Source organism: Hyposmocoma kahamanoa, unplaced genomic scaffold, assembly GCF_003589595.1.
Source record: "Hyposmocoma kahamanoa isolate Upper Pololo Valley unplaced genomic scaffold, ASM358959v1 98972, whole genome shotgun sequence".
In the NCBI taxonomy this organism is placed as follows: domain Eukaryota; kingdom Metazoa; phylum Arthropoda; class Insecta; order Lepidoptera; family Cosmopterigidae; genus Hyposmocoma; species Hyposmocoma kahamanoa.
This window is the reverse complement of record NW_020655740.1, coordinates 162,787-175,647: the sequence shown is the minus strand read 5'-3', so window position 1 is coordinate 175,647 and position 12,861 is coordinate 162,787. Positions and strand designations below refer to the sequence as shown.

Sequence of the window (12,861 nt, the reverse complement as noted above, 5' to 3'; positions counted from 1 at the left end):
TCTCTCTGTAATGGCTATTAAATAAAGTTATTATTATTATTATTATTTATTATAAGTTATTATTATTATTCTGAAATAAAGCAAGTATCTTCACACGTCTTCCCATGGGTTGTAAACCTTCTTTGACACGCAGGTTTTATCACAATATTTCCCTTCACCAATACAATGTATTATTAAAAACACTTAAAAAAGTTTTAAGTAGCAGTACCTGCTATCATGTCAAATCAAAACACTGCAATTCCCAGAGCAGTGTATTATGATTTCTGTTTCGTATATTATGGTTGATTAGGTAACCTAACACAAACTCGAATTTTTATTCCGAAATAACGTCTGTTCGAATTACGAAACCGTTGTTCTTTCAGGATATGTCGGATGTTTATCGCAGAGACACGATTAGGTTCGGTTAGGATAGGTTACAGACTCGGCGAGGCACACCTTGGAGGTGTGCCCGACCTGGAGCCAGCAGCGCCGGGATCTCGTAGAGGTGGTGGGACGAGACCTCTCACTGCCCAGCATAGTTAGAGCCATGCTGAGAAGCGAGAGGTCATGGCAGGCGATGGTCTCCTTCTGCGAGGACGTGATGTCGCAGAAGGAGACAGCCGAACGGGTCCGCGACCGCGTGCGTCCCATCAGCGGAGGCCAGCAGGGTGCGGGGTTGGGAGACCCTGCCCCTGCATTGCACAGGCCTCCGCCGCCGGTAGATGCCCCAAATCTTCCGGGGCATCTCCGTGCAGGTTGCCCCCCATGATTAAGGGGGCGATGGTGTAGGGGTCCGCCCAAAGGCTGTCCAGTGCTGGTCCAGCACCACCGGAGTCGCGGTAGCATCTGAAAGGGACCCCGCCGCTCCGGCGCCAGGTGCGCGCAGGAACATCGTGAGGTTTTTAGTGGGTATGCTCTTGGGGATCGACATAGTCCCCAGAAGAGAGTTCCACATATCCCCGCCGTCTCCCAGCGGCGGGGAATGCGTAACGCATTTTCCTCACGGTAATAAAAAAAAGGATACGTTAAGTTAGGTTTAAAAGAGAAAACATTTTCCTCTCAAAATTACTTTCCAGGTTATGAAAATTCGAGCAAACGTTTTTTCTGGAAAATGTCATTTCGGATTACTGATAGGTTGATTGCATTCGTCGATTCGACGGGGCGGAAGAGACGATGGACTTCTTCGTCCCTTAGGTGTCACCAGTTGGGTGACGTTGTCTCCTACTTGCGTACGATTAGGGTATGTGCGGGAAAGCGATGGAATAAGGAAGTAAATGTTGATCAAATCAAACCATTGCTAATACGATTCAAAGATGAAAGTGTCTAATACATTTTCATTACCACAAGAATCTTCTGGCTGTTGTCAAGGTAAAATAAATTTATTACTTGTATAACTTTTTTGATAGAAGTAGCTTATATCGCAATGACTGGATAGAATGTTTTGATATATAATGCGAAAAGTAAGTCAAATGTATGTTTTTATGTTATTAACCTCAAAAGTTACAAAAAACCGAAACATAATTTTGCAGCTTTTACTTAAAATTGTTTTGTTTTCACAGTGTATTGGTTTGACAGGGTAGAGTAGAGCTCTAGTAGTAGGGAAGGGCACAGGTTTGAGAGAATAGTCACTAGGTTTACATTGACTTACAAATAAATGGACGACGGGTCTAATACAAAAACCACGAAAAAAATGTCCCAAGTCAACCTATTCGAAATTTAAATTGTTATGTCATCGCAGTATCGCGCTGTCCGTAGAACAAATGAAGACTAAAGCGGAGTGTCGCGCTCTGTATACGATTTTAGCGCCTTACAAGTGCGGACACTTTTTAGCGCGGACCCGACGTCCATATAATTGTAAGTCAATGCTAGGTTTACTACAGATTATGCGCAAACACCGTATTAGTATTTCAACAGTATCGACAGAGTTTTCCCTAAAAACAACACCATACGTTAAGTGACGCGTATACATTTACAAAATACGCGATCATAACAATTTTCAACGCCAATACGAATAGAGCTTAAGCAATAAGTTCAAAGTTTGTTATTTAACACATCTATGTGATGCTTCCAACTTAAGTTTTTGATGACGTCATTTTCACAGTTTATAAAGTCAATCTACTTCTTGCATGCATTAAATTGTACACGGCTTGACGAGCAAGTGTATATTGAACTGAAAATGAAATTGAATTACGAGTTTAAACATTGTAACAGATGAACTTTCGTTTTTACGGATTATAGTTGGAAAGCTACTCCAAGCCTGGGTTGACAGTAGTGGGCACAGGCGGCGCACGAGTGGTGATCGTGAGAAAATATTCATAGGCGACTCTCGCTGCACGCGTGCGGCCACGCGAACCGCGGTGTAATGCGTTTGCGCACGTTTTCTACGGTAACAAACTGAATTATCTCATCTTTTACTTTTCGTTAGTACATTAACGGTTATCTGTCACAAGCTAGAAACATGATTTACGTATCGAGTTCTTAGTTTTTCGCGATTGTTACACATGCCAATGCCGCAGACCCCGTGTGAAACCACCAACAGTCGAGCGAAGACCTGCCATCTTACCTTACGTGAGAGGTGTTACAGACAAGATCGGAAGAGTCCTCAGGCGGGCATCTATCAAGACCTATTTCAAGCCCCTGAGGAAGATTTCTCAGTTCCTGAGACCCGTGAAATGTAACATCCCCTTACAGGATGCAGGAGTTTACAAGCTTGACTGTGAGTGCGGTCTCTCTTATATTGGACAAACAAAGCGAAGTATTTGTACCCGCGTCAAAGAACATATAGCTGATGTTAAACACCGTCGCGTAAACAAGTCTGCAGTCTGCGAGCATGTCATGGATAAACCTACACATTCAATGAAGTTTGACAAACCCCAGGTCCTTGCAAAAGAAGTCCGTTATCTGCCCAGGATGCTGCGAGAGAAAAGAATTTTATTTCCCCAACAAACCGTTTGACCAATGTATCTAATTAAATATTTTTATTTTGTAAAAAAATGATATTCATAATGCGTAGTATTGCGATAGATATTAAATATATTAGAACGTGTCGCACAATACAACTCGTCAAGTTAAAGCACCTCGTGCATCTTCAATTTTACTATAACTGTTTATCCAAAGCGATTAATTTCACTGTCATGTGGAAACAACCAAAGCTGTTCGGTTGTATAGATTCTTAATTATAATGTCTTTTTTTAATTTTATTAACAGGACGAACACGGCTCGCGTGTGGTGATAAGCAACACGCTTGTCCATAACAGTTGCAATGTAAATGTCCCAAGTCTTTGACACGCCCTTTGACTTTGATTATCATTGACTTACAATTATATGGACGTCGGGTCCGCGCTAAAAAGTGTCCGCACTTGTAAGGCGCTAAAATCGTATACAGAGCGCGACACTCCGCTTTAGTCTTCATTTGTTCTACGGACAGCGCGATACTGCGATGACATAACAATTTAAATTTCGAATAGGTTCACTTGGGACATTTTTTTCGTGGTTTTTGTATTAGACCCGTCGTCCATTTATTTGTAAGTCAATGTTGATTATTAATAAATCTTTAAGTCAAGGTGTTTTTCCTGACAAATGAAAAGTGACAAGAATTGTTCCAGTTTACAAAAAAGGCCTCTCGACCAATATAGAAAATTATAGACCAATATCTATTCTAAACGTCTTTAGTAAAATCTTTGAAAAACTTGTGTACAGCGCTATCTATCCACGGACTGCCCATAGCGTTCCTCACGAACAGCGTGGCTTCTTGAAAGGTAGGTCTACAATCACGAACTTGACTCTATTTTCCAAATTTGTAAGAAGGAGTATGGAGTCCAGAAGTCAGATCGATGTGGTATATAGAGACTTCGAGGAAGCATTCGATCAGGTTGATCATTATATCCTTTGATCAAAATTCCACGTCCTGGGGATACATGGGAATCTTTTGAGGTGGGTGAAGTCCTATGTCACCAATAGTTGCAATGTCACACAGAGCTTTAAATCGCAAAGATCTTAGGGGCACTACCGCTGCGCCCGTTACCATGAGACATGAGTTGAGAGTTCCCATGTCTCTGTACGACGAGTACGCGGTAATGCTCACATTACCTACTGCTTAACGACAGAAATACGTAAAGTTTCCCCCATTCCCCGGACGAACTCTTTCACAAAGAGCTCTACCGCTACTAACTATTTAGAATATACCATTATGCTACGCTTCTGATGCTGTTGTGTACGTGCGGAGAACATTTAGAAACACAACAAAAGGATACGTTACGAAAAATATCAATATGTGAATTTAATCCATTTTGAGCTACTGTCTTAAAATCTCAGGTAGATCTGCAAATACCGATTTAATTTTTTTTTGTATTTTTTTTCACGTATAAACGTGAAGTGAGCATTCTAATTAAATATTTATTGAATTGATATTCAATTATTTTTTGTGAAATTACTCCACTAGTTTGTTATAATTATTAATACAAAGATCGAACACTCAGAAAAAACTCCTTCGATCCGGTCGGATTCGAATCGACGTCTTCTTCAAATTCAAATTCAAATTCAAAATAATCTTTATTTCATAGGTAAGCATTATTACACTTGAAATCGTGACAATGGTTAAACTCTACCGCTCATTCGTAGGCAGATTCCCCTGAGAAGAATGAGCAAGAAACTCTAGGGGTTGCTTTTTGTAAATAACATTTACAATATTTTTTTTTTTATTTGAAACATCAGAGATCGAGACTACCTCCATGAGCTAAACGGGTTACTACCACGGATTTTTGTCATCCAAGTACGCAGACGTTGTATAATAACTTTTAGTATAAAGTTTTTGTTTCACTATAGCAACGCTATACCAACTAAGCCACGGAACGAACCAACGAACCTCACGAATTTCTCTATGTGCTTGCGTCGTGTCTTTGTACTTGGTCTTTCAACGACTCCGAATCCGACCGGATCGAAGGAATTTTTTCTGAGTGATTTTTCTGAGTGTTCAATCTTTGTATTAATAATTATGAGCATACTAATTAAAGTTTTACCACGACACGTCCTCTTTGATACCTGAATAATGATATATTTATATAATTCTTTGTGATACAAACATCTTGATTCATTTTTGATTTTAAGCTGAATATATTTTGTACGCCTTCAGAAGATTTTCACCTACGTTGTAATCTCAAAACGAGATATTACATCGCTGAAAATATCCCAAAATACGAAAGAAACATTTCGCAGAAAGGGGGACGAATAAAAGTAAAGGATGGGGATTAAGTACGGTGAGCATAAATTTATTAGTTATGAAAAGTGTTTCGAGCACGGATTTATTCTAACAGCACTTCAAAAGACTTTAAAAACCTTTTTGAGTAGACAACATTTAGGTACCTGTCATATTAAAGGATCATGTTTAATATTCTATACGGAATATAAGGATATAATTACTGGAATTAACCCAACTACAAACGTTGTCATATGATATGATAACATGAAGACCACACCTTTGGAGTGACTCAATGTGTTAGTATATAAGGAATAAATTTATATTAAAAAGGACATCATACCCGAACCTCTCTCGTTTAATTTACCCAAACATCACAGTAAAGAGGCACATGAAAATTACAATAACAACACAGCACTGTAATAATGTCTAACGGATTAAGCTATTGCATTACAGAAGTCGTTATTGTTAGGTAAGTATTTCTTCCAGTCATTCTTAGCTTCGAAATTTAGGACACGAAAAATAGGCAAATACGGTTCACACGGACCTAATAAAAAATTTAGCACACATTTAGTTTAGCACTATAATCTCTCAGTCAATAAAACCGACAAATTAGTTTAAATAATTTTAAAGAGATGTCGCTACGATATTAGACACCATAAATGAGAGAGTGTAGTAAATATATGAACAAACAGACAGAAAAGATGAAAATACAAGTATTCCTAATCATCCTATACAACCCTAGAAACGTGTAAATTTGCTTGTATTTTAATACTTGGCCATTAGGGTTGCCAGACAACGGTATGGGGGCGAAATAATTAGAAGGATTTTATAAATTTTTTCACAGAAAAACGGAATAATTGTAGCGTCAACAACTCAACAGCGTGCTATTGATAGACATTATATTTGTTGTCTTATCCAAGCATATATAAGAAAGACAAAAATTAGCAGTAGAGCTCCTTGTGAAAGAATTCGTCCAGGGAAGTACTGCCATCTTACATATTTCTGCCGTCAAGCAGTAATGTGAGCAATACTACATTTCGGTTTTGAAGGGTAAGGGTACTGATGAAATTACAGGCACGTGGGACAAGACACACCTGTCAACTTATGTCTCGGGTGCAGCGGCGATGTCACCACCTCAAACTTTTCTAATTTAAAGCTCTGAGTGGAGCTAGGAGCGCTGCAGTTGTTATGGACAGGCGTGTCGCTTACCACCCCAGATTCACGACTTATTCGTCCCGTTACTTGTATTTAAAAAAACAAATACTAAATAGAAATTGAAATTAACAGTGAAAACGGACAAACAAAAAGAAAGGAAAACACACATAGTAAACAGCTGGGACAAGAGGAACATATTTTATTTTGAGTCAAATATTTGGAGCTTTAGGAGGTGACAGTAGGGTTAGCACGAAAGGACGCAACTTCCCCGAGAGCGATATAAAACGTGACATACTGCTGTTCTCGCATACAGATCTCTCGCTTTATGTCGCTCTCGCACAAGTAGCGCCGTATCGTGGCAGCCCTACAGATAAAGTCTAATAAGAATTTTGAATTAGGAGACATACACACAGGTCAGTTGTTGGCGCTGTCTATATTTCAATGCAAACGAGAGTTGATACATATAAGTGATGTATCACTGATGAGTTACCAGGAATATATAGCCCTTATTTCGTCTCTATTGCTGGTTATATACGCGATACATTTCAGTTTTCAAAACAAATAGGCGCTAATTGAGTCGCGTTAATGCTTGGATGTTATGATATTCGCAACAACCCCGATCTATCATTTATTTATTTATTCATTCGGTTATCATTGTCACTTTGACGTTAAGATATTGATTAAGAAAACTTGATATTACCGCCGATCGCCATAATTTTTATATTACTTTTACAAAATTGACGTTGGCAAACTCCTAAAAAAGGCATAGATTTTCGTAAATAAAGTTTTGTATTTAAGTAGCTGTCATAAATGTTTCAGACATTCAGTATTTTTTTGTTATTTTTACAATATTGACGCGGCGAAATTAAAAAAGGTCACCAACAACAAGCAATAAGATGAAAAAGAATTTACGACAAAGTTATGGATGTGGCAATTGCGTTCGTACATTTTCGTCGTTTCCGATTTGTCACGATGATCAATGTTTATTCACTACTCGTGTATCCGCTGTTGTTATGGCCTCAGTTTTTCTATAGATAATATCCATCGGACTGTTAAGGTAGTGTAGGTTTTTCCTCAGTGAAAAGTTGTATCGGCTAGCTGGAAATGAGGCGATATGATGATATAGTAACTGTTCGTTGTGGGAAACTCAGCTTTTTGTCCACAAGAAAAACTACAAGGCTTCTCACGAGGGCAGCAATTGAACAATATTTGATGTAAGAATAAAGGAGTGCGTCACTGACTGTATTGTTATTGATCGTTAACAATTTTTCAATGTAAATAACACATTTTTGTACTAATGACGCGACACCCTATCATTATTATGTGCTTTTAGTTATGACTGTGGTGCTGTTCCGTGAGATCAAATGGGGTTTGACCTTTATTTGATTTGAGTGTTCTTGAAAGTTCATAGAGTTTAGTAATAAATATTCTGCATTTAATTATAAATTACTAAAGGATTATTACGCTAGCACTGTCGTGTATAGAAAAGAAACTCCAGGGGTGTCAGAATGCAATTCTACTTGTTTGGCTTTACATACACACCCCTTTTAAACGCTGAAAATATGTTAGAAATATAATTTGAAATTATGGTAATTCATGTTTGCGATTGACGGTTTCCGATAATGAAATGACCGGTGCCGCAATTCTTCAAAATTGTAACGATTGATGTCAAAATCTATATTTACTAAGTAAAGTTGTCTGGCTTAGCCAGTTTTTCATATTTATAAAAGGAACTTTGCCCAAATTCAACAAGAAATAAAAAAAACTATTATTAAATTCATAACTGAACAATAAATAAATAATAATAACGCAAACACTCAACACAGACCTAGTCTAGGGTAACTCTGTGTCGCGGGTGCCTTGGACACACACATAGACAACCATAAATTACACCCAAACTCACGACAGAAATAAATATAGGCCTTACAAATATTTCTCCTTGCCTAGGAATCGAACCTGGGACCTCTGCGTGGCAGTCATGGTAACCGTTCGGCCACAGAGGCACGGGAGCCTAGGCAGATAAGTTACCTCCACAATATTAATCTCATGACCTGAGTACCCATTTAAACAACGCGAAAATAAAAAAGTAACTACTCGACATTGTTTCAGGCCTGGGTCGGGCAACTCACCCCTCTCACTAATTGCCCTCTTCAACAGCTTTTCATTGTAAGTCTACTGTTTTACGTATATACATGCCTTATTAATTTGAGATTGTTATGATGTAGTGCTCTAGATGTAAAGTGCCAAACCAAATATAAGTTATATCAGAAAACTTGGTATAACAGTGGAGAGCGAGGCTGAACGTTCCGATTTTCAAATGACTTGAAGTTTTATACTGAAAATGAAGAGTTTGATTTTCAACATGTAGAAGTATTGAATAAATGTTTATCACTTTTATAATAGTATAATCACTTGTACTAATATCTCAATATTTTTTTACAATTTTATAAATTTAATTTTAATATTTCGGTGCGGAACGTTCAGCCCCGCTTTGTTGTTCCGCCCTTGAGGCAAATTGTTAGGTTATGCCAGAATAACAAAGATTTTTCTTAAATAAAACAATCTTTTTTATAACTGTATATAAGCTGCTATGCTGTGCACAACTAAACTTAAAAAAACTACATTCTGTTATAATTATTAATACAAAGATCGAACACTCAGAAAAAATTCCTTTGATCCGGTCGGATTCGAACCGACGTCTTCTTGCATACCGTGCCAGACGCTATACCAACTAGGTAAGCCACGGAACGAACCAACGGAACTCACGAATTTTTCTATGTGCTTGCGCCGTGTCTTTGTACTTGGTCTTTCAACGACTTTTTAGTCGTAGCGCCATCTATGAGAAATCTATTGCAGATCGAAGGAATTTTTTCTGAGTGTTTTTTCTGAGTGTTCGATCTTTGTATTAATAATTATATCAAACTAGTGGAGTAATTTCACAAAAAATAATTGAATATCAATTCAATAAAAATTTAATTAACTACATTCTGATTAATCAATAATCTTATTCATCGCTCATTTCTTCATCTGAGTCACAGTTGAGACACACTGTATTGTCTTTATCTAAATATTCGACAAAAGAAAAGAAAATTTGTATTAATAATTATAACAAACTAGTGGAGTAATTTCACAAAAAATAATTGAATATCAATTCAATAAAAATTTAATTAACTACATTCTGATTAATCAATAATCTTATTCATCAGTCATTTCTTCATCTGAGTCACAGTTGAGACACACTGTATTGTCTTTATCTAAATATTCGACAAAAGAAAAGAAAATTTGTATTAATAATTATAACAAACTAGTGGAGTTAAGTCACAAAAGTGGTTAAAAATTTTGACATGCAATAAAAATTTAAGATTTTATTTCATAATGTCACGTGTATTTCCTCTGAAATATTTCAACCAGCCAAGGACTAGTATTTAGGCAAATGGCAGAACACGGCGTTGTGAAATAATTACATTGTAAGGGAAAATAAATACTAAGAGACGTACGTTCAAGCAACGTGATTGCAAAAATAAAACTCGGAACAGTCGAAGGTTTTTCTCTTTGTCATACTTTTCTAAGGAGTTGGTTGGTTTCTTCCCAACTGCCTTTCTCCATTAAATGGACCCAAACGTTGTTTCAATTCTAGACAACTGAAACCCGCCAAACTCAATTGAAATAGTTTTCTGCTTCGCACAATACCGTTTCGCGAGACTGTATTTTTTATTTATTTCATAACAAAAACAACATTTGCGAGTATACTGTACTTTGAATTCAATGAGCACTATGTTTGCAACTCGCGTCACATTCGTGATTTTGATCCCCCATTCGAACGTTCGAGGTCAAATACACGCATAGCAACATTACCTCTCGAATCTAGACTTTAATAGAGAGCTGTATCGATCGTGTCCTGGAGGATAGTGCGCTTCCAGGAAATGCAGGCGGGTCGAAGGGAAGGGGAAAAGGGGGTTCAATTCATTAGCCGTGTACATAGTAAATAGGTACAGAATAGCACAACGAATGAAAGACTAAACGGATACGCCCATCGTACGTGAATCTGTATACATTTGCCTATTTTAATGGCGGCACTTCACATGATTATTTGTATTTGCGTATTTGCTGCCTATTCGACAAATTCAAAATACCAAACTCGCCGTTACCGCGTGCTGGTCGATTTCTAGACGCACATCAAAGGAGCCAAAGTGGCAAATACGTAAGTAAACCGTCCACACTATGGTCAAATTCAAATTCAAATTTAAATTCAAAATAATCTTTATGTAAAAAATAAAAGGTTTTAATCAAATGTACGGGCATGAAAAACAATCAGTTTATTCATAAACGCGGACTAGTAATTTTAATTAGGTGTATATTTATTCTTTAGAGACGTTGATTACGTGCAGAGATAATATTAAATACGAAAATAATAAGAATAACGGAAGAATTTTAGATTTTTTAACTATATTTATTTAAAAAAATCTAAAATCTTCCGCTAGCTATGGAAATCTGAACATTTACTAATAATAGTATTTTTAAAAGGCGTATCTGGAGGAAAATCCATGATATTAAGCACTTATCATTGTAATATAATTGAGGCAAGATAACTTAGTCCAGCTTAATACGTTACGCATCTTCTGCGGTCGACGCAGACGGGTTGCAACAGCCTTTGTTGCATATTTGCTATGTATCTACAAACGTCACAGGAAAATTGCCTTCGCGCAGCTGACATCGCTGAGCTTAGATAATAATGCATTATTGTTGCAATTAATTAGTTAATCTTCGTAACTGTAACTTTGTTGTGATCTGGTTTTATTTACAGTAAACGTAAGTTAGTAATTGTGTTTTTTTTTCATACAGGTACAATTTCAGCCCTACTGAAGTATTTACAAACATCGTTATTGTCCAATTTACCCACAACTCGTAGCCACATGGCCTTAAAAGGTTAATAAAATTTGAAGCATCGTGTCGATTAAATTTCGAATTAGCAAGAAACTCTAGGGGTTGCTCTTTGTAAATGTCATACATCATACTCATTATTTTAACTGCTTTGACTCCATATGTAGACGGTCCAGTTTGTCAATGTCTGCGTGTTTGTCTATATCCAATAACGAATACAAGTAGTCACGTGGAGTGCGTCTTAGGACTGTTAATTTATTAATTGAATAAGACAAGTAATTTACGAAATATACTTAAACGTTTAGGCTCAACTCACACTGGCGCAGCGTCGAAGCGTCGCGTCACGTCCTGCTTTTCAACTACAACGTATGGCGACGCGTGCCGACGACATTAGTGCGCCCTGATCACAGTGTGGCGACAACAAAATACACGCAGTGCCAGGCGCTTGTGTGTGATTTCATTTGCTCCAAATTTAAAGAATTTCCAGCTCCCACTGCATTCATCCTTAGAAGCGCCTTTTCCCATTGTTGTCAACTTTAGTTATTTTTTAATCGACTGCACTGGAGTACTCAAAATGACAATGTGCCATATTTACAAACGATATTCTATTTAGTTAAAGTTCACTCGAAGTAACTGAGTCAGCCCGGATTAAGTTACGATGCGGCATGACAGGGTCGCCAAGTGAAGACAAGTGTAACAACCGAGTGTCAATCACGAACTGATTTATTTAGACTAAACAATATATCTTATAAGCTAACTTATTAATACGCCACCACACGCAAAAGTGCTCATTATCGGGAGTCGACTCTCGATTCCACATTTGCACAACACAAATTTGTACCTTAATGATGGGAAATTAGAGATGAATATGCTATAGGCGAAAAACATGACGCGTCGCGACCCTTCGACATTGCGCCAGTGTCAGTTGAGACTTACTGTCAGCAAAGTGGAGGAAGAAGAAAACAGCTTCATAAGTAGACATTGTAGCTAGCCCAGTCTCTTGTTCTTTTGTGAAAACTTATTGTTTATAACGAAAATGTGCAACAAGAACAAATACGCAAAAAGAACCCTTGAGGTGGTAACGCGTCGACTTTGTCGATAATATTAGGGGTTAAAGTATGAAATTGCCGTTTTATTGCAATAGGTTCTTTGAATTTTCATAGAATCTTCATGGTTTGAGGTTTTCGAATGAAACTTTTTTCAAATGGTTTCTGTGATTTTTTTTTTTAAATTTGAAACATTTGAATATCGACTTTCAATTGTTTTTTGTTATTCAATTTAGACAAGAAAGATGGATACCTACTGCGAAAATTCGAGTGATTTTTTAATACGAGTTCCGACGCGGAACTAACGCGGCAGAAACAGCCCGCAATATCAATGCTGCGTTTGGAGAGGGGTCTACTAATGAACGCACCGTGCGATTTTGGTTTAAACGCTTTCGTGATGGAAATTTCGACTTAAAGAACGAGCCACGAGGAAGACCGCCCACACAGGTGAATAACGATGAATTAAGAGAGATAGTGGAAGCCGATCCTAGTCAAACTACCCAGGAATTAGCGGCATGGTTTAACGTTACCTTACCCACAATATAGACTCACTTGCGTCAAATCAATAAAATAAAAAAATTCGAAAAATGGGTGCCTCATGAT

At 37.5% G+C, this 12,861-nt stretch overlaps 1 protein-coding gene across 1 annotated transcript in view; it reads left to right on the top strand.

Annotated features, from left to right (window-relative positions):
* Nucleotides 1-11,218, top strand: part of LOC113238946 (protein masquerade) — a 98,532-nt gene extending 87,314 nt beyond the window's left edge. The window contains exons 13-14 of the mRNA XM_026475797.1: nucleotides 8,441-8,497; nucleotides 11,174-11,218. Coding sequence (XP_026331582.1) covers nucleotides 8,441-8,472 — 32 coding nt within the window. The 3' untranslated portion in view covers nucleotides 8,473-8,497; nucleotides 11,174-11,218. The remainder of the gene's footprint in view (nucleotides 1-8,440; nucleotides 8,498-11,173) is intronic.
* The last annotated feature ends 1,643 nt before the right edge of the window (nucleotides 11,219-12,861 follow it).